Source organism: Stigmatopora argus, chromosome 19 (genome assembly GCF_051989625.1).
Source record: "Stigmatopora argus isolate UIUO_Sarg chromosome 19, RoL_Sarg_1.0, whole genome shotgun sequence".
Taxonomy (NCBI): Eukaryota; Metazoa; Chordata; class Actinopteri; order Syngnathiformes; family Syngnathidae; genus Stigmatopora; species Stigmatopora argus.
In genome coordinates this window covers 3,103,331-3,129,544 of record NC_135405.1, presented here as the reverse complement: position 1 = coordinate 3,129,544, position 26,214 = coordinate 3,103,331, and the positions used below count along the sequence as shown (strand labels likewise).

At 41.9% G+C, this 26,214-nt stretch overlaps 1 protein-coding gene across 5 annotated transcripts in view; it reads left to right on the top strand.

Annotated features, from left to right (window-relative positions):
• Positions 1–26,214, top strand: part of enah (ENAH actin regulator) — a 90,194-nt gene that overhangs the window by 50,187 nt on the left and 13,793 nt on the right. For 4 of the 5 annotated variants that reach the window (XM_077586604.1, XM_077586602.1, XM_077586603.1 and 1 more), the window contains exons 5-11: positions 6,974–7,287; positions 14,468–15,244; positions 16,461–16,795; positions 18,538–18,674; positions 18,795–18,843; positions 21,814–21,865; positions 21,964–22,033. In XM_077586604.1, coding sequence (XP_077442730.1) covers positions 6,974–7,287; positions 14,468–15,244; positions 16,461–16,795; positions 18,538–18,674; positions 18,795–18,843; positions 21,814–21,865; positions 21,964–22,033 — 1,734 coding nt within the window. The remainder of the gene's footprint in view (positions 1–6,973; positions 7,288–14,467; positions 15,245–16,460; positions 16,796–18,537; positions 18,675–18,794; positions 18,844–21,813; positions 21,866–21,963; positions 22,034–26,214) is intronic. The other variant, XM_077586606.1, reaches the window with a different exon arrangement.

The following is a 26,214-nucleotide window of genomic DNA, read 5'->3' as shown; positions in this document are numbered from 1 at the left end:
TTAATCTAACTAAATTCTAATTTTGTTTTAAATTTTTATACCTTTCTTCTCCCGGGCTGGCTCTATTTGCCCCGCCTCCACCCTGACTTTCAGATGCAACCTATCGAGGGTTGTTTGCTTTTGTCTTCCCTTCAAAATATTCCGATAATGATGTACACAAATGTCCTCACAATAGGATAACACACGACCACTTGCCAACGAGAAGTAGTATTACTCCTCTCGTAGTATATACTCCTCGCAATCGCTCCGCCATTCGCACTGTCTAACGGAAAAAAAAACACTGAAAAAAATGCAATGCTCCGCCCATTGCTCGTAGAGACATTACACGAGGGAGTTGCGACCAGAAAGACAATGCCCATGATGTTCCTATGAGCAGCCTCTTGCCTTCGCTGTATGCTCGTATATCAAAATTTGTCTTGTATCTCAAGATAAATATTTGCCTGAAATTTTACTCGTATCTCAAATTGCTCGTATGTCGAGGTACCACTGTACTGTAATGCTCTACGAATGGAGCTGTGGCCATTGGTAGATATTCCAAAGGCAGTCCCACTTTGAACACGTACACAATTAAAATGTGCCCGCTTTTTCTCTGATAGCATTGAGGCATTTAGTTAGTAGGGAACACACCTCATGGAGAGTATGTGTAAAGTATACTAATAAGATTCTTGGACTGAAGTCGGTCCATATGCTCTTTCTGCACTCATCATTTAGTTGATTCCTACTTCTCAGAGCCAACCAGGCAAGTTGCTAAGTCCAGCTGGCCCACCGATTATACCAGATTTCAGTGTCGCGGAAGCTTTAGCACAGTTGTTTAACATAAAAAGAATGCTCAATATATAGAGCCTATAGAGGGTTGAAAATTCAAAATACAGACGCTCCCCTACTTACGAACATTCAACTTACGAACAACGGTACATACGAACATGTCTGCAAATTGCGTTTAAGTCCAAAAATGTTCGCAAGTCCAATTTTGTATTTCGCGTCTTTTTCGGAGTAGTACTTCTTTCCGCCGCTAATACCGACGCCTGGCGCTGTGAGAGCTCAGCTCACCCAGCATCTACCTTCTTCTTCGTTGCAATGCGGAAGTGCGTGAATGTATCTCCAGTGTGCAAAGAACCTTTTTCATTTGTATCATTAAATATCTCATGCATCCAATATTGAATATGGTTGGTAAAAAGCTAAAGGCTTCTATTGAGGGAGTTGCAAGGAAGAGGCAAGCCATTTCATTTGAAACGAGTGGCAATAATAACGAAGCTTGATGCGCGTGAGAGTGGTGAGCGTTGCACATTCAGTACCATTTATAAACAGAAAGATCGAGCAGCAGGACCCAAATATTGAACGTTGCACAAAGTTTGCAAATCAATTGAATGATGCCATACAGTGCTACTGCATCATTTATGATGAAAAAAAGAAGAAAACTGTGCAATCGTCGTTAGATCGCTTCTTTCGGCCAGTTTCTAATACATAAATCTCTCTCTCTATATACAGTACTGTACATATTCTCTCCATTTTATTAAATGTTTTTTTTCAGTACAAACCAATGGGTGTTACTTATACAAGCCTTAAACATACAAATGCACTTATATAAACCTTCAATATACTTATATCGGCCTTAAACATAAATTATAATACAAAATATAGCACTGAATCAACTTACAAACAAATTCAACTTATGAACAATCGCTCGGAACCAATTGCGTTCGTAAGTTGAGGAGTGTTTGTACCGTATTTTCAGGACTATAAGGCGCACATAAAAGTCTAAAATTTTCATGTATGCAAATTGCGTTTATGTCGAAAAATGTTCATAAGTTCGATTTTGTATTGCGCGCCTTTTTCCGAGTAGTGCTTCTTTCCGCCGCTAATACCGACGCCTGGCGCTGTGAGAGCTCAGCTCACCCAGCATCCACCTTCCTCTCCCCAGTTCGTTGCAGTGTGGAAGCGCGTGAACATATCTCCAGTGCGCAAAGAACCTTTTTCATTTTTATCATTAAATATCTCGTGCATCCATTATTCAATATGGTTGGTGAAAAGCGAAATGCTTCTAGTGAGGGAGGTGCAAGGAAGAGGAAAGCCATTTCATTTGAAATGAGTGGCAATAATAACAAAGCTTGATGCGCGTGAGAAAGTGTTGAGCGTTGCACGGGAATACAACTTGAATCGTTCGACCGTCACTACCATTTATAAACATAAAGATCGAGCAGCAGGACCCAAATATTGAACGTTGCACAAAGTTTGCAAATCAATTGAATGATGCCATACAGTGCTACTGCAACATTTATGATGAAAAAAATAAGAAAACTGTGCAATCGTTATTAGATAGCTTCTGTCGGCCAGTTTCTAGTAAATCTCTCTCTCTCTCTCTCTCTCTGATGTATGTATACAGTACTGTATGTATTCTCTCCATTTTATTAAATGTTTTTTTTCCCAGTACAAAGCAATGCTGGTTACTTATACAAGCCTTAAACATACAAATGCACTTATATAAACCTTCAATATACTTATATAGGCCTTAAACATAAATTATAATACAAAATATAGCACTGAATCAACTTACGAACAAATTCAACTTATGAACAATCGCTCGGAACCTAACTTATTCGTAAGTAGGGGAGCGTCTGTAACTGAAATTTTCCTTTCTCATCTAACCCATTTTTTAAAAGAGAATTTTTATAGCGCAACAACAGTCTTTTGGTTCTAAACAATCGGGGGGACCGGCGAAGCCGGGGCCGGTGCCCCCTGTTTGTATAAACAAAAGTTCATAAAAATGTCAAAATTCACGCTGAAACTCGCAATCAGAAGACACATGGAAAAATGACGGAAGTCAGAGCACCACTTCTTCTTCGGCGCTGATTTGGCGCCGATGGAGAAGCAAAGTTCCACCGTAGAATAATGCGCCGAATAATATAAAAGTTCAAGAAGGACGTCGCTTTTTCCTGTTTTGTTCTGATTACATTTCGCATCACGGAATTAACCTGATGGAGGAAGACGAGGCCGAGCCTATTCCAGCTTTGTTTGGATTTGGAATCTTTTATGATGCTCTCTGCCCTTCCTAGGATTTGTAGATGCTGGATAGGGTATGTAAGGGGGGCAGATGATGACTTTTTTTTGGCTGTGTTGATCACCCTCTATAGTCTTTTCCTGTTGGCTTCTGTGCCGCTTGAGTGCTACACTGACACAGCGTAGGTCAGCATGCTATCAATGGCAGACCAGTAAAAGGTCACCAGCAGGTTGATGTTTAGCTGCTCCTTCCTGCGTACTCTCAGGAAATGTAGCCTCTGCTGCGCCTTCGTGACGAATGTGTGATGTTTACCGCCCAAGTGAGATCAGCAGAGATTTGGACCCCTAGGAATTTGAAAGTCTCCAGTCGCTCCACACATTCGCGGTTGATATACAGGGGGGCGGAGCGTGAAGCTGGCATGACGATAGGACGTCAACACACTGCATGGGGCTACTCAGAAGGAAACTGATGACAACATTGACGGATGACGGAGCCATTGAATTTAGCAATCGTCTTGACAGTGTCAAGACAACAACAACAATATTTGTATAAGAAAAATCCCTCTCAAATCTGAGGAAGAGGACTTGGACTAAAGCTCTAATAACCTGTTTTGGATTATTTAACTCAAGTGTCGAGGAACTATTTTCTCTGTGAGTACAGTACTTTACATTTTTTTATTTATAGATTATATTTAGATATGAGTAAATTATAGACTTTTCATATGCCTGTAACTGTGACATTTAATAAATATGCTTCTTGATAATTGTACTTATGTACTTGTATTTTCATACAGGCGTGTTGTCCCTCTTTTTGTGCCCTGCGATTGGCTAGCCCCCAATTCAGGGTGTCCTCCACCTGGCGGCCAAAGTCAGCTGGGATAGGCTCCAGCACCCCCTGCAATTCTTGTGAGGATAAGCGGTACAGAAAATGAATCAATGAATAATTTTATTGGTTCAATTCAAATGAAGTGACCCGGTGACCAAGTGGTTATCACGCCGGCCTCACGAGGGTTCGATCCCAGGTCGGTCCTCACTGTGTGATGTTTGTATGTTCTCCCCGGGCTTGCGTGGGTTTTCTCCTGGTACTCCGATTTTCTCCCACATCCCAAAAACATCCAAGGTAGGCTGGTTGAACACTAAATTGCCCCTGGATATGAGTGTGAGCATGATTGTTTGTCCTTCTCCTTGTGCCCTGCGATTGGCTGGCCACGATTCAGGGTGTCCCCTGCCTGGTGCCCATAGTTAGCTGGGATAGGCTCCAGCACCCTCCGCAACCTTTGTGGGATAAGCGGTTCAAAAAATGAATGAATTTAGACAAAATATATTTAATTAGAGTTTGACTAATTTTACATTTTATTCCAATTAAATTAGTTAATTAACTGTTGTAAATGCTTAACTGGTTAAGTTGTGGTCATCGTAGGGGTTTAGAGTAAATTACTGCAAGAGGAAAGAAACATGTACTGTATGTTAGTTGCATGTATATATACATAGCAATTTAGACTTTGTAACCACCCACACTCCGTTGCCAATGGTTTCCTCTGAAACTCTTGTCAGGGGGTTAGTAAGACGCCAGTTAAAAAGAGGATAGGGCCTTTCACAACTTTAAACCCGTCACTGTTTCCCACCAATTTGGAGATGATTGGAAAGGAAACATACAGTTTTATGGTATTTTTCTCATAAGCTAAGAATTATACAATCAAGATAAAGGCAATAATACTTAAGCCTCTTGTGATGGGCAATAAGTCAATTAATCATACGGGAAATAAAAATGTGGTTGATAATGTTCCTGGCTGCCATTTAACGCCGTCTGCGTGCATATTAAAACTTCGCACATTGATTGCATATGGAATGGAATAGAATATAGTTCTTTATTCTTCATTCCCCATGGGGGAATAACATCCCTGTCAACCTCTGCCGATAACTGCCCTTATAAATGATTATGATTCCCCTTACAAACCCCTACGAGTCGTACGGTGTTTGTAAGGTTTTTTTGGGGTTTGTAAGGGGAATCATAATCATTTATAAGGGCAGTTATCGGCAGAGGTTGACAGGTATGGAATAACATCACAAGCCATCCTCCCTTCTCCTGACTCCTTTCACTGGTTCTTGCACAGATGTGTACAGGTAATCATTAAACCGTAGATCTAATGTTCAGAATAAGAAAAAAACATATACTAAACATTAAATAACTGACACTATGCATGAGAAATATATCAGACAAGTGTTCTTTTTTTTAATCGAGCGTAAAGCTTACGGTAAGCGGTTTATAGCGTGAGCACTTTCGTTGAACATTTATTCATTTCATTAACCGCTTATCCTCACAAGGGTCGCGGAGGGTGCTGGAGCCTATCCCATCTGACTTCGGGCCAGAGGCAGGGGACACCCTGAATCGCAGGGCACGAGGACGGGGACAACCCTTCACACTCACATTCATACCTAGGGGCAATTTAGAGTGTCCAATCGGCCCAACCTCACCTCCCAATAAATACATCTCATCTCATCTCGTTTTCTGAACCGCTTTATCCTCATTGAGTCGCTGGGGGTGTTGGAGCCTATCCCAGCTGACTTCGGGCCAGAGGCGGGGGGCACCCTGAATCGGTGGCTAGCCAATCACAGGGCACAAGGAGACAAACAACCATTCACGCTCACACCCATACCTAGGGTCAATTTTTTTAGTGTCCAATCAGCATACCATGCATGTCTTAAGAATGTGGGAGGAAACCGGAGTACTCGGAAAAAACCCACGCAGGCCCGGGTAGAACATGCAAACTGCACACAGTTGGACCAACCTGGATTTCAACCAAGGTCCCCCACTGTGAGGCCGACACGCTAACCACTCATCCGACGGACCACCCAGTCCCAAACACAACTGTGTTTATTTTTCATTGTTGCGCAGAAATACACAACTTTCCCCATTTCAAGTAAAAGGCCGCGATTGAAACGGCCGCACAATTTTTGGCAAAAAGTTGGTTTTCATGCGTCACAAAAGTTTGGGAAAACTCCAGAAAAAGATCGTCATACGCATTGAATGGGTTTCTACGCTGTAAGTGTCGCGGGTTCTTGGACTCGGCCACGGGCCGGCTGCTGGCCGGCGGTTACCAGTAGTGGCTGACTTTTTCCAGATTGGGCGGGTTCTCGCCGAACTGGGTGAGTTATATTCATAGTGTGATTTGGTTGGAGACTTGTCTTTCTGATCTGGCAATGTTGAAATGCAGCCCGACATTTCCTCATGTTCTCCATACTTGAACAACATCGATGATGCGTCATGAGAGGTTTGAAATGTTGATGGCGTAATTTAGACTAGGACTCTCATGGGCCCCCACATTGCCCAGAGCAAAAACACAGCTATGGTTGTGATTGTGATTGCGAATGTCTCTTTTCGTGCCAGAGACGTTTTTTCCCCTCATACAATAATGCCTACATTTTGCTGCCGTCTACTGCCACCTGCTGACCAGATCTTAAACTTCACCCAGTACATTTATTACAGAGACAGTGCAACTTCCATTGCGTGGACCATGCTCAATGTTACTTAATTACTCTTTTAAACGTTTTGGATCTGTGTATTTATTTTAGTAAAAATTCACAATTTCAAAAAATATATATAATTTATTTGTTCCCTGTGGGTCAGTAAAATTGTTGTCCCAATCACAGATTTCAACTCAAAGTTAAGCTAAATATTAGGTTGCATAACATGCCTGTTATGCCTAGTAGCAGTGTTATATAATAATGTGTGTTATGTAATACTAACAGTACTTGCATGGTCATAAAAGGGTCAAGAAATTAAATTAATTTACACAATCTGGCAGTTTTTCTTTGACTTGGTGTTATGAATGTTTTCTCATTACCACCACAGCAGACAGGGCAATTAGAACGTGTTGTTGTTTTAATTATATATCCTTGACCTTGGTTTTATTCGTAGACGTCAGTATGAATTACGGCATTTGTATTAATCGCTGTCCCTATTATCCATATCCAGGCAGCTCCAGAAGCAGAAGGAGATTGAAAGGGAGCGTCAGGAACGCGAATGTCAAGAAAGGGAGCACCTGGAGCGAGAGATGCAAGAGCGACAACGTCAGGAACAGGAACGTCAAGAACGGGAGCGTCAGGAAAGGGAGCTTCGTGAAAGAGAGGCGCAGGCTGAGAGGGAGAGACGGGAACGTGAGTGTCAGGAGCAGCAGGAGCGGATGGAAAGAGAGAAGGTGGAGAGAGAGAGGCAGGAAAATGAGCAGCAAGAACAGTTGGACAAAGAACAGCAAGACTGGGAAAGAGGGAGACGCATCTCTAATGCTGGTGAGTTTTGCACTTCACTTTTAGCAAAAGTGTTAGATCTATGTTGCAATTATATTATATTGCCCCTAATCCTTTTGTAATTCTTTTAATACATGCATTTTTTTAACACGAATGCAATTGTAATTTATTAACATTTTTGTGCCTGGCAGCTTTTATGCTTCGGGAAGCTTGTGAGTCTTCACTAATATTAGCTCACATATTGAGTCCATAGAACAGAATTGGAATGTTTTTCATGTGTCAGTAGATATCGTGAATCATGTTTGCCTGTTTTCTTGAACTCCCCAAATAACATTTGAGCTGTTTTATTCTACTAATGGGTAGAACATACCACATAGTGTCTTTGTTCCTCATCTACTGATATGCAGTTAGATATTATAGATATAGTAATCACTCGAATTTCACGGATAATGTTCACGAGACGAGACGTGGCCACGATAATCCAAAAATTGCGAAGTAGCGGAAGACATAAAATTTTAGATTCGGTTAGTTGGGCAAATTGTCTAGGTTAGAGCTGGGCGATATGACAAAAATTGTTATCACGATAAAAAGTCGATATCAATAATTATCACGATACCTATCGAATCTTTTTTGTCTCAACTTTGAAACTTCAAAGTTCTGTGAGTAAGTAAATGAATTACTTATTTTTGATGTTATGTTGTGCAATAAAGACTCCCTCCTTACACTATGAAAAGTAAAGAATAAAATCTGCAGACATTTTGGCAGGTATCTTTACTTTTATAAATTTGCCTTTAAACCGAAAGTTGCTGTGCAATATGAAATGTATAAAATAATCAACTGAAGACATCATCATTGGCAAGCAGACTATTTCCAGCCTCACGAAAAGAAATAGTGTAAACATAACCCATTTTGACCCAAGATAACAAGATTTAGATTTTTGCAACATTTTTAGAACATTTACATAAAATGGGGAAACACCTTGATATCAATTAAGAAAAATATTAAAGGCTGTCCTCAAATGAGGACAGTGGGTTACGGAAATTTTCAATAAGGCTGCTCATTGCAGCACAGGTATTTACGAGGCATTTAAAAAAATGCCAGGGACAATTCACTCGGATCTTTTAGTGGGTCGGGTCGGTGTTGTCCTGCATCTCATAATCGCTTATTTTGGCCGTGTTATTGTCCTTTTGTCTTTATGCTCCATGTTAGCCTCTATTGCTAATATGCTAAAAAAAAAAAATCCTCATCATTCTCTTCTTCTCCTGAGCGTTGGTCTGGAACTAGCGTTCATCTCGCAACGGAACCCCGTTCTCTGTGATGATCGGGTGGTCTAATTGCAGTTTAAAATTATTTTAATTACATTATCGCTGACAAAAATAATTTCACCATAATTATCGTTATCGTTTTATCGCCCAGCCCTAGTCTAGGTATTTTCAGAGACGTTTTAATTTAGTTTTATGTGTTAGATCAGAACCATCATCTTCAAATTCATAATTACGTTTGAAAAATGTACAAAAGGTCAACCGGTGACTGAGTATTTAGCCAATTTTCCAAGTTCTGGGGTCCCCTCTTCAAATCCAGGTCAGTCCTCCTGTGTGGAGTTTGCATGTTCTCCCCGGCCCTCCATGGGTTTTCTCTGGGTACTCCAATTTCCTCCCACATTCAAAAGACATGCAGAGTAGGCTGATTGAACAAATTGCCTATATGTATGACTGTGAGTGTGAATGTCCGTCTCCTCGTTAACTCAGGGGTAGGCAAACCGGTCCTCGAGGGCCGCTGTGGGTACAGGTTTTTTGTTCCAGCCGATCCAGCAAAGACACTTTAACCAATGAGATTTCTGCAGAAAACAAGAAGCACCTGACTGCAATCCACTGATTGCACGTGTAGGACACCAGATTGGTGAAAAGGTGTCCTCTTTTTGGGTTGGAATGAAAACCTGCACCCACTGCGGTTTAAGGACCCCCGTGTTAACACAGTCAACTTAGAAAGACATGTTAAATATTTTGGGGGGTCATTGATTGAATAATGAGTGTTGGGATGGTGTAGGGATTCACTCACCTGACTTCGGTGCGGGCAAGCGGGCTTTTTGTGCACAAATAACAACAACAAACAAACAATCAAATAAATAATCAATAAATAATAACAATAAATGATAAATAATAATGGTATCGAGTTGGACACGGCAGCATTAACTCCAATAACTGTGGTTGCAGGTACGAAAACCATATCAATGCTCAATGTAAACAGAGACTGTGAACATCATGTCACAGTAGCTTCAAGTCTTTCATTTTCCATACCGCTTACCAAGGGTCATGAAGGGTGCTGGAGCCTTCCCAGGCAACCACGAAGAGCAGGAAGGGCACACTTGATTGCCCGCAGAGCACAATGAAACAAACAACCACTTCAAGTCAGTCCATCACACTTAGATGATATTGGCTTGCCCTTTGAAGTGGAGGGGCGATCTTTGTTATCCTATCCCCTAATATTTGGAGCTCTTAGAGGGAAACAGTTTCACAAATGTTTCAATGAGATTACAGACGAGGAGCAGACAGTACAGTGCAGTTGTTACCCTTTGCCCATAATTGAGGGCAACCTGAAAAATATATGGGTGAGGGTTTTGTTCAAATGTATGTAGGAAATTACAATTTAGTATTGGGTCAAAAACATCACAGTGTAGTGGCACGCTTCACTGCTATGTTCGCCCTATTAGCATATGCACGCATGACCACACATACAGGCTGACACAGTTCAGCAGTGTTACTCAAAAGCTAAAAATACATTAGGGAAAATGCTGGTAAGACCCTAAGGGGCAGTGCTGTGTGTGACTGCTTACAAAATTCTCGAGATCGAGGGTGGGGTGAGATCACGCGTTATAAGCAGACGCAGAGGGTGTAAAATTATGATGCTTTTTGGGGGTGGTTGTGTTGCATACAGAGTAATATTGTTATGGAGTGTATTCTGTACAATTAATTCTTTATCACATTTCATTTTTCTTCAATATTGTTGTCATCTAGAAATGAGCAGACTAACCTCATTTTATACATACAATTGGATCAATCGTGCTAAGTGGAGATACTACTTATTTCCTTCTGTTGAAGGGATTTAATGTCTACTATTTGATTTAATGGTATTTGCATGTGGCGGGCCCGTGGGCGAGTGGTTAAAGCATTGCCCTCACAGTTCTGGGATCGTGGCGTTTGCATGTTCTCCCCAGGTTTGCGTGGGTTTTCTACAGGTACTGTGGTTTCCTACCACATCCCAATAACATGCATAGTAGGCTGGTTGAACACTTTAAATTGCACCTAGGTATAAGTGTGTGCGTGAATGGTCGTCTTCTCCTTGTGCCCTGCGATTGGTTTGCCACCAATTCACAATGACCATAGTTGGGTGGGATAGGCTTGAGCACAACCCGCAACCCTTGTGAGGATATGTGCTTCAGAAGATGAATGAATGTTATTTGGATGCGTCTCTGTTTCCTTTGTTGGTAACCTGACCAATGATCGGTTCGGGTGAAGATATAGAGAATTATATAGGATTAGTCTAACTAAAACTAACCCTAAGATTTTGAAGGCAAAAATATTGTGATAAATAAAAAAGACAGTACAAATTCTGCAATCCTCGTTGACAGCAGTGCTTTATTTTGCAAGGAAACTGGAAGTTTTATTTTGTATCAGTGGTGCGAAAAAAATTGACTTGTGCGTCATGACTACGATTAGGTTCGTCACGTCATCGACGTTTTGCAGACAGTGGAATTTGTCATTGATTACCGCATTTACTTGCATATAAGCTGCACCCTTAAAATTGTTGAATTTTACAATTTCTCGTGTAGAAATGTGTAACTTTGAAGGGAAACTCTTAAGAAGAAGAATCGCACGTGGTGTTTCTGAGATACAGTATGAATCAAAAGCACATTACAGTGGTACCCCGAGATACGAACTTAATGCGTTCCGGGACTGAGCTCGTATGTCGATTTTCTCGTAACTCAAAGGAACGTTTCCCATAGAAATGAACTAAAAACGAATTAATTCGTTCCAACCCTCTGAAAAAACACCAAAAACAGGATATTGGATTGGAAAAACATTTTTATTTGTTCTAATTCGCCATCTATTGACAAAGTAACAAATAGCTAGTGGTTTAATAGTACTAAAATGTGTTTAATATTATTAAAATTATACGGATTTCGCGGAGGGGAGAGACGGACAGAGAGAAAGGGGGGACTTTTTGCACGGCAACGCGCTCGTAACATAACATAAACAAATTTTAATGAACTTGGATTACGATGAAGACACACTCAAAAATAAATTTAATCTAACCTTACACTAAACTTCATTCTAATTTTGTTTTAAATGTTTATACCTTTCTTCTCCCGGCCGGATTGGCTCTATTTGCCCCGCCTCCACCCTGACTTTCAGACTATTGAGGGTAGTTTGCTTTTGTACTCCCTTCAAAGCGGATTTTTGTTTATTTCATAATCACAAATGTACAATAATATCCTTTCAAAAAGGAAGTGACGCAAGCACAACCAGGTACTGTGTCCGTAGCAGTATAGTGTTCACCAAGTCTCTGCATGCAATAATAGCATGGGATACACATTACGCAGGTATCAAGGCTGATATTTTAACGATCGAGCGCAAAACCTTTGATCAGCATTAACAACGATTGGGATGTGCTGACATGGTAAAAGCTACGAACACATCAAAGCTAGTCGCGTCTGGCCAGTCAGAGCCCCTTTAACTAGTGAAGAAAGCGGCACCCTGACCGAGCAGTGACAGGCACAAGTGAGTGTTGTCACGTTTTATGCAAGATGCGTTTTTTTTTCTTGAATTTCATTCATAGACGTCAAAACAAATTTTGTTTAGTGTGTAATCTGTTTATCTTTTCTCATCTCATCTCATATTCTGAACCGCTGTATCCTTATTAGGGTCCCGGGGGTGCTGGAGCCAATCCCAGCTGTCTCTGGGCAAGAGGCAGGGGACACGCGAAATCAGCATTGAAACGCAAGGATAAAATAAAAAATATAAAAAATTGGCAGCACATTGTAGTGCGTACTTGTATTTAGAAATATGTCCAGCGGGGGGCAGTACATGCCCTTGTTATTCCTAAATGAATGTTATCTGTATCGGGCCGTATATGGCCCACGGGCCGAGGTTGAAAAACATGTACACACACGATCTGGGGGCGGGGCGAGCGCGCGAATCTCGTTTCGGCGAAACGTCCGTTCGGCGAACTGTCCGTCGGCCAAACGTCTTTCGGCGAATCGTACGGTCACGCATACGACTGTACAACAACCCACCAGTCTAACTCCATCATCAAATTTACCGATGACACCACTGTGGTCGGACTCATGTCAGGAGGGGATGAGTCGGCCTACAGAGATGAGGTCAACAAACTGTCTTCGTGGTGCTCGGTGAACAATCTCACACTGAACACCACGAAAACTAAAGAAATAATCCTGGACTTTCGCAAACACAGCACAGATCTGGCCCCACTCCTCATAAATTGAGTATGTGTAGACAGGGTCCAGTCCTTTAAATTCCTGGGGGTCCACATCACGGATAAGCTCTCCTGGTCTACAAACACCACGGTAGTAGTGACAAAGGCCCAGAAACGACTCCATTTCCTCAGGGTACTCAGGAGGAACAACTTGGACACCTAGCTTCTGGTAACCTTCTATAGAACCACTGTGGAGAGCATCCTTTGATTACTGCATCACAGTGTGGTACGCTGGAAGCACGGCAGCAGACAAAAGATCTGGCCCCACTCCTTATAAATGGAGTATGCGTAGACAGGGTCCAGTCCTTCAAATTCCTGGGGGTCCATGTCACGGAAAAGCTCTCCTGGTCTACCAACACCACGGCAGTGATGAAGAAGGCCCAGAAACGACTCCATTTCCTGAGGGTACTTTCTATACCTTCTATAGAGCCGCTGTGGAGAGCATCCTGGCATACTGCATTACAGTGTTGTACGCTGGAAGCACGGTAGCAGACAGAAAGGCCATGCAGAGAGTGATCAACACTGCCCAGAAGATCATTGGCTGCTCTCTGCCCTCACTGGATGACATTGCCAGCCCTCGCTACCTTAGCAGAGCCAGGAACATTGTCAGGAACCAATACCACCAATCACAACCTGTTCCAGCTGCTGCCCTCTGGCAGACGCTACAGGCTCACAAAGCACGGACAAATAGACTTAAGGAGAGTCTTTTTCCCACAGCCATCAGGACTCTGAAGTTGCGTTAGCACGACACACAATCCCTTCTGTGCAATAACTTCGGGGTGTGCAATAACAATGTGTCAGGAGCGGCCCGTTTGTCCCTCCTGGCTTGCCGTCAGGTCAGAGCAGCTGCAAACCATCTGTGATTACCTCCTAATGTGGGTATTTAAGCACCACGTGAATGGTAGTCATTGTCGGATCGTCCTGCATGATACTGTGCAAATTCCTGCGTCGATTCCATAGCCATGCAGCCACGCTACCCTTCTCCTCGATACCACTTGTTCTCCTGTTTCCGGTTTGGTTTCGTTTCCGTTTCACAAGTCCTCGTTGTTTTGTAACATCCCTCCTAAGTTATTAAAGTTGTTGTTTTGAAGCTAATTGCCTCGTCCTCACCTGCTTCCCCGCGACTGGGTCCTAATCCTTTCCCGATCGCGCCACAACGACACGGCGCGATCGTAACACAATGTGCAATATCTTCGACTGTGTAATATTTTAGAATTTACCTAGCCGGGATGTGACTTTTTATACTTTTATATTACTATTTATTTTGATTTGATTTGATATATAAGGATATGTGGTCTAGAAATTGGATAGATATAATTTACATTTCCTCTAATGGAGTAAATTTGGCTTGTCTGTGTTCCTTGGCTTGGCTTAATGAGTTGCATCCCCCTTGTTCTGGCATCCATCTTTTCTATTATCTCTCAGCCAGACTATAAAAGCTTTGTGCGTATGTTGCATTTATTAGCAATTTCTGATTCTTTACTAACAAAGCTACATCATTTCAGCTAATTGATATACAGTCAATACCCTTGAATAGAACTGTTGTTTAGCTTTGTGCTTTTTTTCTTGCTTCATCTGCTCCATTTTCTCCCACCCTCTACCCTCCTTCCATCTCTCTCCTGACCTTTCATCCCTCTGTTGTGTGCACGATGGCTGCCTCCTTCCTGCATCGGTCCTTTTCCTGTTGCCCCTTGTGGTTGTCCTCCAACATCTCTGTCCGTGCAACTAGCATTTGAAAGCACTCTATGCAGTCCCACTCCTCAGGAGTATAGCAGAACATCATCCACGCCTACATCTCCATCCAGCCATACCGGTTCAATTCCGGGGGGTCTTTTATACTCCTCCACGACACCCCCTACACCACCACTAAGGCACTCGGCGTCCCGTTTTGCCACCTCACTTGGCTCGGCCTTCCACCCAGTCCTTCCCCACTACGCCACTGTTCCAAGGAGACAGCAGGCAATTTCCCAGGTACCACCTCCTGCCCCAGCTGCAGCCTCCAGCCCTGCCACCGCGGCCAAGTCTGTGGTGTGTTCAGCATACAGCTTTACACCTTTGCCCCCATCACCTCCGGTCATGATCAGCAGTCCACCGGGGAAGGCTGCCGGGCCACGGCCACTCATCCCCATTGCGGCCCAGCCTCCGCTCACCCAAAAGCCCACCTCGCCGTCTCCCAATGGTCCACCAATGTTTCCCGCGCCGTCCCCAGTCACAATCCTGCCACACAACCATCCTACTGGCATAGCAGGCCCCACCCCACCACTACCGCCAACCCCGCCACCATTCACTTCTTCGTGCGTCTCGTCTCCCCCCTCCTCATCCCATGCTCCTGGTTTGCCCTCTCCCTCCACAGCATCATCCGTTGCTGCAGTTGCTTCCACTGAGCATCTCACCCTGCCTCTGGGCCAGGGCCCACCAGGCCCAGAGGAATCGGACACAGCACCAGCAGGAGGCCAAGAAACCCACAAACTGCATTTGGGGTCCTCTGATCAACCTCAAACCCAAGGTAAGGCCTCCGACCATTTCCTTATCCTTTTCTCCCTACTGTCTTTCACTGCCTTCAATTCACACACTAACATCAATAATTCATTGTCATCTAAGATATTTTACCATCTTTGAGAAAAATTATCTCATCTGTGATCTTATTCTCAATTTAATTTTCCCAGACCTCTGTGGTTCAAATCTTGCCATTATCTTGCCTTGCCTAAAGAATTCTTTGTATGTGAGCATTCTTGCAGTTGTGTGTGATGACAAGAGAGAGAGAAGGGGAAGAGGGGAAAAGGGGGGGAGCGAGAGGGGGAGGGAGAGAGAGAGAGAGAGACAGCAGGATTACTGTCGTTGTTTAGATTTGCCTAAGGATTTTAAAATACTCCAATTCGGTCAGTACTGAGTTCATGGTAAAGGGATTAGGGTTTTCTTAACTCTGCTTTTTGGTAGGAGGCAACCCTGGCTAAGCGGACAGCTGAGACAAGACAAGCTTCTGCCCCATCACGAACTATATTTATCAATACTTTACTAGAAATCCTCATCTTCCTAAAAACAACTGACAATTGATTTTAACACTAACACTTTATTTTAGATTAAACTCTTACATTCCCCCTCATCCATGCTGTCTTAAAATGACTAGGATAATATTTGTTTGGCGAGGTTGTACAAAACATGATTTTACAGTAATACCTCGTTTATCGCGGGTATATAGGTTCCAAAACCGCAATGTAGGGACAGTGTTTTATGGTGTCTTTTTAATATTATTTGGACTTTATAAGCCTCTCTATACTATTATTCAAATCACAAAGGTCGACACTGCTCCCTAGTGGCAAGTGAAATACACCCTAATTGTCTCATCATCTCATTTTCTGAATTGCTCAATTTAGAGTGTCCAATCAGCCTTGGAATGTGGGAGAAAACCGGAGTACCCGGGGAAAACCCTGCAAACTCCACACAGGTGGACCAACCTGGATTTGAACCCAGGTCCCCCACTGTGAGGCTGAGGCTAACCACTCAGCCGCGCGGGCGCCCCACTCTAATTGTTACTACACTATAAACTTTTCACGTATCTTTGTCGGATCCGAGCTGCGATATGGTTAAGTCGCGATAGTCAGTCTGCAAAGAGGCGATGTATTACTGTTCATTGTACGGTCATTCAGAACTTTGCATTGTAAGGCCAACTGTCTCCCTTTGCTTTATCTTTATTTTTTCGCCTCCACTTCACCCAAATACAGAAATTGTACAGCCAGCGGGGTTGAACATAGCGCCCCCTCCCCCACCTCCACCCCTGCCATCCAGCTCTACTGTGACATCTTTGGCCACCACCCCGGTTGCCACGCCCACCACACCATCAGGACACCCTCCTCCGCCGCCGCCTCCACCTCTGCCTCCTTCACTAACTCCAGCTGGGACTCCTACGAGCCCACCTGGGCCGTCTCCTCCTCTCTTGACCCCAACTCCGCCCCCAGCACCTCCCCTTCCTGCTGGTCTCTTCTCTCCCTCAGAAGACCGTCCCACCTCAGGCTTGGCTGCTGCCCTCGCAGGAGCCAAGCTACGCAAAGTGCCAAGGGTGAGCGCCCGGTTGATGGTTCACCTGTGTATGTGTACGTGTACGTGTACGTGTATGTGTATATATATATATATATATATATATATATATATATATATATATATATATATATATATATATATATATATATATACACACATACACGTACACGTACATACACGTATATATATATATATATATATATATATATATATATATATATATATGTGTATATATATGTGTGTGTGTATGTATATATATATATACATACACACACACATATATATACACATACATATATATATATATATATATATATATATGTATGTCAATTTATTTGTATCTCAAATCAATTTTTCCCATAGAAAATAACTATACAAATGAATCCGTTCCCACCCTCTAAAAAACACCAAAAACAGGATATTACAATGGAAAACATATTTTTATTTGTTCTAATTCACCACCCACTCACAAAGTAAAAAGTATCTATATAGTGGTTATGATTTTCAATACTAAAATGTGACATTATTCAGTAAAGACAGACGGTAGCGGCTTACCGCGGACGATAGAGATATAGAAAGGACAGGAGAGAGACTTGATGGACGGCAACATGCTCATAACATAACAAACTTTTAATTAAACTTAAATGAACTGAGATTACTATACACACACACTTAAAAATAAGTTTTAATCATACGTTAAACTAAACTTCAACCTCTTTGTGTGATAACCGAGGCAAAGGTGTTAATGTATTCCACCGCGGCTTTCGAGTCAGAACTTGCTGCTTCTCCATGCCTCAGAACTGTAAAAAAACACGTAAAAAAATGCTACCTGTACGAGCGCTGCTCGTAGATATCTTTACGCGAGGGAGATACAGTGAGAAAGACAAAGTATTACTATATGTCCAATTTTTTTACATAAACCTGCAGATTTATTGAAGATGTAACAAATTCCATTTCCCCAGTGCCTTTCCCTGACATTTATGCCCAAAGTCATCAATAAGTGGAAATTCTTCTGGCGGTATTTTCATAAATCTTATTGAAAGGTCACCAAATAAAGTCCCAGTGTCATCGTCTTAGCCAATGCGGAATTAGGATGCATCACTAAATATGGCATCCACCTTCCACTTATTTTCCTTAGCTTTAGCCTATTCGTATCTTTTTCTTAAATCTACAAATTTTCCATTTTGATGTCTATTATTTTGAGTCATGTCCAATGTTCCCTCTAAGCTGCGCGCCTGCGCAATTGCGCACTACTCTCGTCTTCTCTGCGCACAGCAAATCATATGGAGCGCACAAAATACAATCCCTTTTTTTTTTTTTTAGCTGTGAGGCCGACGCGCAAACCACTCATCCGCCGGGCCGCCCATTCATAGATATTAATCATTACATTTTATTATTACTAAATCATTTATGTGTAGTAGACATGCACCTGATTATGGCAGGTGTGATACTGGTGTGTGCCCATAGCAAGCAATGATGATGTTGCTCACACCGGTACTCAGTGTGCTCAGGGAGGTTGTCTTTCTGCCCAGACAAACAAAAAATTAGAGGTAACATTGGTCATGTCTATGATTTAATTTATTCAATAATTCATTTTCCGATCCGCTTATACACACGAGGTTCCCAATGGTGCTGGATCCTATCCCAGTGATTTTATTTACACAATTTAAGAACGGAGTGAACATCCTTCGAGACTGGTGATTCCATGAATTTTGCTGGGGGCTGTCGCAATATTTCTATCTAAAAAATATATATTTTCAGAGTGATGATGCAGGGGCAGCTCTGGCAGCAGCCCTGTTGGGGACTGTCGGGGGTACAGGGGCCAAATCAGAGTCCAGAGGCAATGTTCCTGGAGGAGGCGGGCTCATGGAGGAGATGAGCGCCTTATTGGCAAGAAGGTACAATCATAAATTGGTTGAATTTGATATAATGTGTTTGATATAATATGTCTGTCGCAAATGATTAGAAATGACAATTAATACAAAAAATTATAAAACTTAATGTCTTGTCCTATATAGAAGAAAAATTGCAGAGAAGGGCTCGTCACCTGAACCCGACCAGAAATCAGTAAGTCTAATTCTGTCCAATTTCCTTTGATAATTATGACACTGACAGCATTCCTGTCTGAACTCACTGGTCAATTCTTTAGTGCCTTTTTAAGCTCCTTTGGATTCCATGTGTTTAAAAGAACATATAATACTATCGGTTACACACATTTTAGTTGTTTTTATGTTGATCTTTACATCTTAAAAAATGCCAACAGAAACCAAGTCAACAACAACAAAGTCAAAACCTTTACTTTTTTGACACCTTGTGTCTGATTCTATGTGAGATTTCCCCCCCCTAAAAGTTATATATGTACCAGACTTAATAAAAGGTAATGTTAAAGACATGGCCGCGATAAACGAAAAACCGTTAAGTAGGATCACCCCATTATGACTACCATGTTTTCGCACCTCTACAGAAATACAAGTACACAAGTGCAATTATCAAAAAGCAGTGGCGGTCCGTGCATTTTCTCGTAGCGCCTTCAACGAATCAATCCAACCCTCCCAAAAACTATTTTATGGCTATAAAACCTTGACTGCAGCTACAGCTGCGACACATAAAAAATAATCAATAAATCAATGCACAAAAATGGGGTAAAATCCACTTCCTAGCAGCATTTAATGATTAAATACAAATACTGGAGCTTTTCAGACATTACAACCGGGCCAGGGGGGTGATTTTCCCTGGAAAAGACAGCGATGAACGTCAATGGCGTACCGGCAAACATTGCCCGAAAATGGGGTAAAATCCAGCCGAAAACAGCATTTACAGACGCTCCCCTACTTACGAACATTCAACTTACGAACAACGGTACATACGAACATGTCTGCAAATTGCGTTTAAGTCGAAAAATGTTCGTAAGTCCAATTGTGTATTTTTTTACGAGTAGTGCTTCTTTCCGCCGCTAATACGCCTGGCGCTGTGAGGGCTCAGCTCACCCAGCATCTACCTTCTTCTTCGTGTAATACGTAAGTGCGTGAACGTATCTCCAGTGGGCAAAGAACCTTTTTCATTTGTATCATTAAATATCTCGTGCATCCATTATTGAATATGGTTGGTAAAAAGCGAAATGCTTCTATTGAGGGAGTTGCAAGGAAGAGGCAAGCCATTTCATTTGAAACGAGTGGCAATAATAACGAAGCTTGATGCGCGTGAGAGTGGTGAGCGTTTCACGGGCAATCGTTCGACCGTCAGTACCATTTACAAACAGAAAGATCGAGCAGCAGGACCCAAATATTGAACGTTGCACAAAGTTTGCAAATCAATTGAATGATGCCATACAGTGCTACCGCATCATTTATGATGAAAAAAAGAACACTGCAATCGTCGTTAGATCGCTTCTTTCGGCCAATTTCTAATACATAAATCTCTCTCTCTCTCTATACAGTACTGTACATATTCTCTCCATTTTATTAAATGTTTTTTTCAGTACAAACCAATGCGTGTTACTTATACAAGCCTTAAACATACAAATGCACTTATATAAACCTTCAATATACTTATATAGGCCTTAAACATAAATTATAATACAAAATATAGCACTGAATCAACTTACAAACAAATTCAACTTATGAACAATCGCTCGGAACCTAACTCGTTCGTAAGTAGGGGAGCGCCTGTATTGATTAAATACAAATACTGGAGCTTTTCAGACATCAGAACCAGGCCCGGAGTATCATTTCCCCGGGAAAACGACAGCGATGAAGGTCGATACGTCCATACGCGAAACGGCAAAAATTGCACTAAAATGGGGTAAAATCCACTTCCTAGCAGCATTAATTGATTAAATACAAATACTGGAGCTTTTCAGACATTACAACCGGGCCAGGGAGGTGATTTCCCCGGGAAAAGACAGAGATGGACGTCAATGGCGAAACGGCAAAAATTGCACTAAAATAGGGTAAAATCCACTTCCTAGCAGCATTTAGTGATTAAATACAAACACTGGAGCTTTTCAGATATCAGAACTTGGCCCACAATTGAAAAATTATTTAGGAATGTAGCCGTATTTTACTCACCAAAAATCCTTTTTAACTGTACACAATATCCATCCTCCTTTTTTTCTTCCTTCTTTTATATCGCCATCTAAGCTAATGCTGAAAGTGCGGATGGTCGTTTGTCTCTATGTGTGCCCTATGACTGACTGGCGACCAGTCTAGGGTGTAGTCTGCCTTTCGCCCAAAGACAGCTGGGTTAGGCTCCAGCAACCCCTGCAACCCTTTCGAAGATGGGCGGTATGGAACATGAATGAGTGAATAATCAACTGATGACTTCGTCCCCATTGGCATGCAGACTATTTTCAGCCTCACAAAAAGAAACTATGAATGTAAATTTACCTCACATATGACCATTTTAAAAAAACTACAAAAAGCTGGATAAACTTAACCCATGTTATCACCCATTCTCTGTGAGCGCTGCGCTATCGCTGTTTCTGCTAAATGATTAGTGATATGGTGTTTGTGTAGTGTAATTACAGCTTATAGTTATGGACTTTAATAGAAAGTTTTTATTATTGCTACCAAAAATTATTTGAGGATATGACCATTTTAAAAAAACTACAAAAAGTTGGATAAACTTAACCCATGTTATCACCCATTCTCTGTGAGCGGTATCGCTATTTCTGCTAAATGATTAGTGATATGGTGTTTGGGTAGTGTAATTACAGCTTATATTTATGGACTTTAATAGAAAGTTTTTTATTATTGCTGCCAAAAATTATTTGAGGATATGACCATTTTAAAAAAACTACAAAAAGTTGGATAAACTTAACCCATGTTATCACCCATTCTCTGTGAGCGCTATCGCTATTTCTGCTAAATAATTAGTGATATGGTGTTTGGGTAGTGTAATTACAGCTTATATTTATCAGCTTTAATAGAAAGTTTTTATTATTGCTGCCAAAAATTATTTGAGGATAATTGCCGGTATCATTATATCGCCCAGGTATATTTTGATCTCTATATGAACTGTCACCTCTCTGTCATATAGGAGGAGGGTGAAGTAACCACAACCCCCAAAGTGTCGGCATGTAGCACGCCAGGTGAGCATCAGGACAAAGAACATATGTGTATAGTGTACTGTATATTTACACTTTTCATTTACTCACAGTATTTCTGTTTTTTTCTATTTTCTCTACAGACATGCCACGGAAGCCATGGGAAAGAACAAACAGTAATATGAATGGTAGCAAATCACCAGTTATAGGAAGGTCAGTACCTTCTCAACTACTCATTGGATCCTATCTCAAAAGTTATTTCAATTATTTATTGTTTTGTTTAAATCGATGTATCTTCAAAAAATGCTTAATAACTAGAGAAATTTGGCTTTGTTTGCTTAAGTATCCTTGGCTTAGTTCAGCATGATGCACTGTTGGAGATGCCAAGTGCTTGCTAACATCACTAAAGCTTAATATAATGGCACTTGCTGTTCTGACTATCAGTTTACTGCTGGAATACGGTACACGGTCGATTGGTCGCCGGTCTTTTGGTCGCTGATCTTTTGGTCGCTGGTCTTTTGGTCGCCCGGAAGGTTATCGATAATTACCATTTAAATCGTTGCTCAAATTCCCTAAATACAAACTGCGAATTACTATTTAGTCATACTTAATGCCCTATTAATTATTAGGCTAAAGAAAAGCTCCAAATTTCCCGGACTTTTATTGTTTTTTGTTGGAAAACTTGTTAAGACCCTAACTGACGTCCCTTCCTAAGGGGACAACTCATGTACATACAAACTCTTATACACTCACATGTCGGCTCAGTGAAACTGCTCATGGCCATTGTTGGCTTTTATTGATGCGTAGACCGTGTTGTTTTACCTTGTTTTGTCGCCGGTCTTTTGGTCGCCCGGTCTTTTGGTCGCCCGTTGTCGCGGTCCGGGCGACCAAAAGACCGCGACCAAAAGACTGACGACCAATCGACCGCACACGCTGGAATACGGGTAGAAGTGTTGAAAACTGCGTTTTATATACACAAAAGCGATGGATGAATTCACTGTGGCATAGTGATGACACAAGCATTAGGCAATTTATCTTGTGTGCCGTCTTAGAAATTGATTTGTTGGAAATACCTAATCCAGGCAGCCCGGCCGCTGAGTGGTTAGTGCGTCAGCCTCACAGCTCTGGGGTCCTGGGTTCAAATCTGGGTCGGTCCACCTGTGTGGAGTTTGCATGTTCTCCCCGGGCCTCCGTGGATTTCCTCCGGGTACTCCGGTTTCCTCGCACATTCCCAAAACATGCATGGCGGGCTGATTGGACACTTTAGTACATGTTTGTACCCCTATTTGAATTTCTTCTCCAATCTATTATTTGTTAATCTTTTGTGAGCATATCCTCTCTATAAGACTCCCTGATTTTACCTAAATATTCTTTGTTTTCAATGATTACTGGTGTTGGAGTAATTGTACACACATTTAACATTTATGTAAGAAAATTACACTGCGCATACAAATAATAGTGTTTAGATTAGAAAGACTCCCAAGTAAGGAGATTATGAGCCAATGGCGCGCTATACCTCATGGTTGCCAGATCACAAAGAATCCAAACAAATCAGACCATAAATATAACCCACTCAGTTTGGCAGGAAATTCACCCAATTTGTCAACATTGCTACACTTACGCATGCACAAACAAGAAAAAGAAAAGTAATGCCAAATTGCTAATATTACAACCATTATTTTCCTTTAGATAACATGTGCACAAACTCCTTTTTCTGATGTGACTGCTCTCTTCTCTCTTTTTTAAAACAACAACAGGTGCATTTACCTGGTCACCTGGGAAATCAGTCTCGAAAACAATAACTTCAATTGCCATGCGGAAGCATAAATGATATTGACGGAACACAAGATATATTAAAACTCAAGAAAATCAAGTACACAAAGGGATTACATGTACAATGAAAGCATTTCAAGATTTTGACGGGTCGCTGCTTTATGTGTTTCTGGCTCAGTTGGTCTTCCTCCAGGTCCAAGTCACCGCAGCTTATATCAAAGAAACATATTCAATATGTAAATCGGTCGGGTGGTTCGTTATACCGTATTTATTCGAGTATAACGCGCACCCATAATTTGTGACTAAAAATTGGTATAACATTTCTTTTTCACTTTTTCTCAGCTCACATCAAGGATTGCACCAGTACTGGTAACTGGGAAATGCTGAACACATGTCGCAATGACAAAACATTTATTCACAACATATGTTTCCTGGTAAAACAAACTACCAGTATGAACACAATTCTCAAATGGAATATACAATTTGAAATCTGTTAGGTTCAAACACCAGACATTTGTTTCACCAACCTGAAAAGAAGGAAATCACAGAGAATTTGAGTTAACTTTATTTAAAAAATGAGAGGTTCAGGGACTGTCCCTCGTGACAGTCCTCCAAAAACACTCTGAAGAAAATCTTCCCTCGCCAAGTCTCTTATTGTGTTTTGGGAGTGTCCAAGTTACAGGAAGTTTCAAGCTGATCACAGGAGAGCGAGATCTCTCCCAGTTACAAAAGGTTCTTTGTTCATGACCATATGCCCCTTCAAGATAACATCTTTACAGTCTCCTGCAACTCTCACACAATGGCTCAAACAGACAGGCGTCGGCCCCCCTGGGTAGTTCCTCTTTGTTGAATAAGGTGAAAACTCCCCAGGGGGTCAAGACATCCCCAATTCTATTAACTAACATTTCGACAGTCATACCAGAATCAGGATAACTTATATAAAATAATTCCAACATAACCCTCCTGTTTATCCAGATTCTGTTATAAAATATCATCACCCATAACCTCTTCTTTTCAGATTTTCACATTACAGGATCACAAAAATAACAGAAAACGTTACACTCAAAAGTCAATGCCATAGTCTTTAGCATCTGGGAACATGTCAGGCAGTCCAATGAACTGCATTTCCTCCTCATCTCCAGATGCGTCGTCGTCATCATCATCGTCCAGTGGTTCGCCTCCAGATGTCAATAAGGCATACATTTCGGATTTGACTGGTTCTATGGCATTTGTTATTAATCTTTGACATAACGCACGAATACAGGGAATGCAACAACATCCACAAGTTGTGAGAATGGCAGCATAAACAGCGATTGACATTAAAACTGATACAATCAACTGTTTGTACTCGCCAAACATGCTACCAAATTCGCCCCACATTGAGGTGTCGACTCCAGAATGTTCTTTCATCTTGCTGTTGAGGGATCGAAGGCCCTCCAGGGCCTTGGTTAAGCTCCCATCAGCTGCTGTGTTGTTAGGGATGAACGTGCAGCATTGGTCGCCAAAGATGGAGCACACGCCACCTTTCTCTGCCAGGAGCATGTCAACAGCAATTCTGTTCTGGAACGCCATCAGGAGGTCACCGACAACTGTTCATGGATGGCTGCAAACCCTTCCTCCGTCCTGTTCTGGAGTCGTGCAATTTGGTCAGCGAGCTTATACTCATCTGGTACGCCGCAGGGAACCCCGATGTTGTTGATGTAGATTGGGTCCCCGTCCAAGAGCGGACCGCTTGGCTCTGCCTTTCCCGTGATGAGGCAGGACGTTTCCTGCACTTGTTTTCCAACTCGAGTCTCTGTGGGTGGGGCGTTCAGATACGCCCAGGCTGTCACTGACAGTCCAGTCACTGTGATGTGGATGACAACAGCTTTCACTGTGGCTTCTGTATAGAGGTGCAAAGTCTATGGGAGGTCAGGGTTAAGTGAGGGGTGCTCGTGGCTGGTGAGTAGACGTCAGATGAGTTTCTTCACGGACAAGGGTTTTGACACCGTCCGACTTAGTCCACTCAGAGTCACCTGTCTCGAACTCTTGACCTGAATCAACTTTGACTTTTCAGCGATCTTTGCTGCTGTGGAGGTTGGTGAGTTGGGCCACGAATGGGTCTTCCCATCGTGGAGAGAACCAGGACTTCACTTTTATGACTCGGATCAGGATCCAGTCACCTGGCTACACCACCTCCTGCAAGATAGACAAAAGATCACGGCAGCTTACATGTTCTTTGGATAACTATCTCAAAAAGTGTTAATCTCAAGCTAGTTCTACCAGTTGTTTTGCCATGTTTTGCACTATGCTGTTTGAAAAATGAGCTCCATTGTCACTCCAAATGATTCTGGAGATCCCATGTTCTTTACAGATCAATAAAATAACAAATTAAACAGTTCCTACAAAAATTTTAAAATAGGTATTTATACCTCTTCACCATACCTCCCCCCTGTTGAGACATTTATGGCTCAATTATGGAATACATTTTTGGTAGGCACGGTAGGCCTTTAGCTTTGTACAGTTCGTCTGCAGACTGTTCTTGAGATCGGCTCAGTTTTGTTGTTGTGTATGCTGCTGTGTTCTGTCGTTGTCTTTAACACATGCTTAACATCCATCATTATGTTTGTGAAAATTTAAAT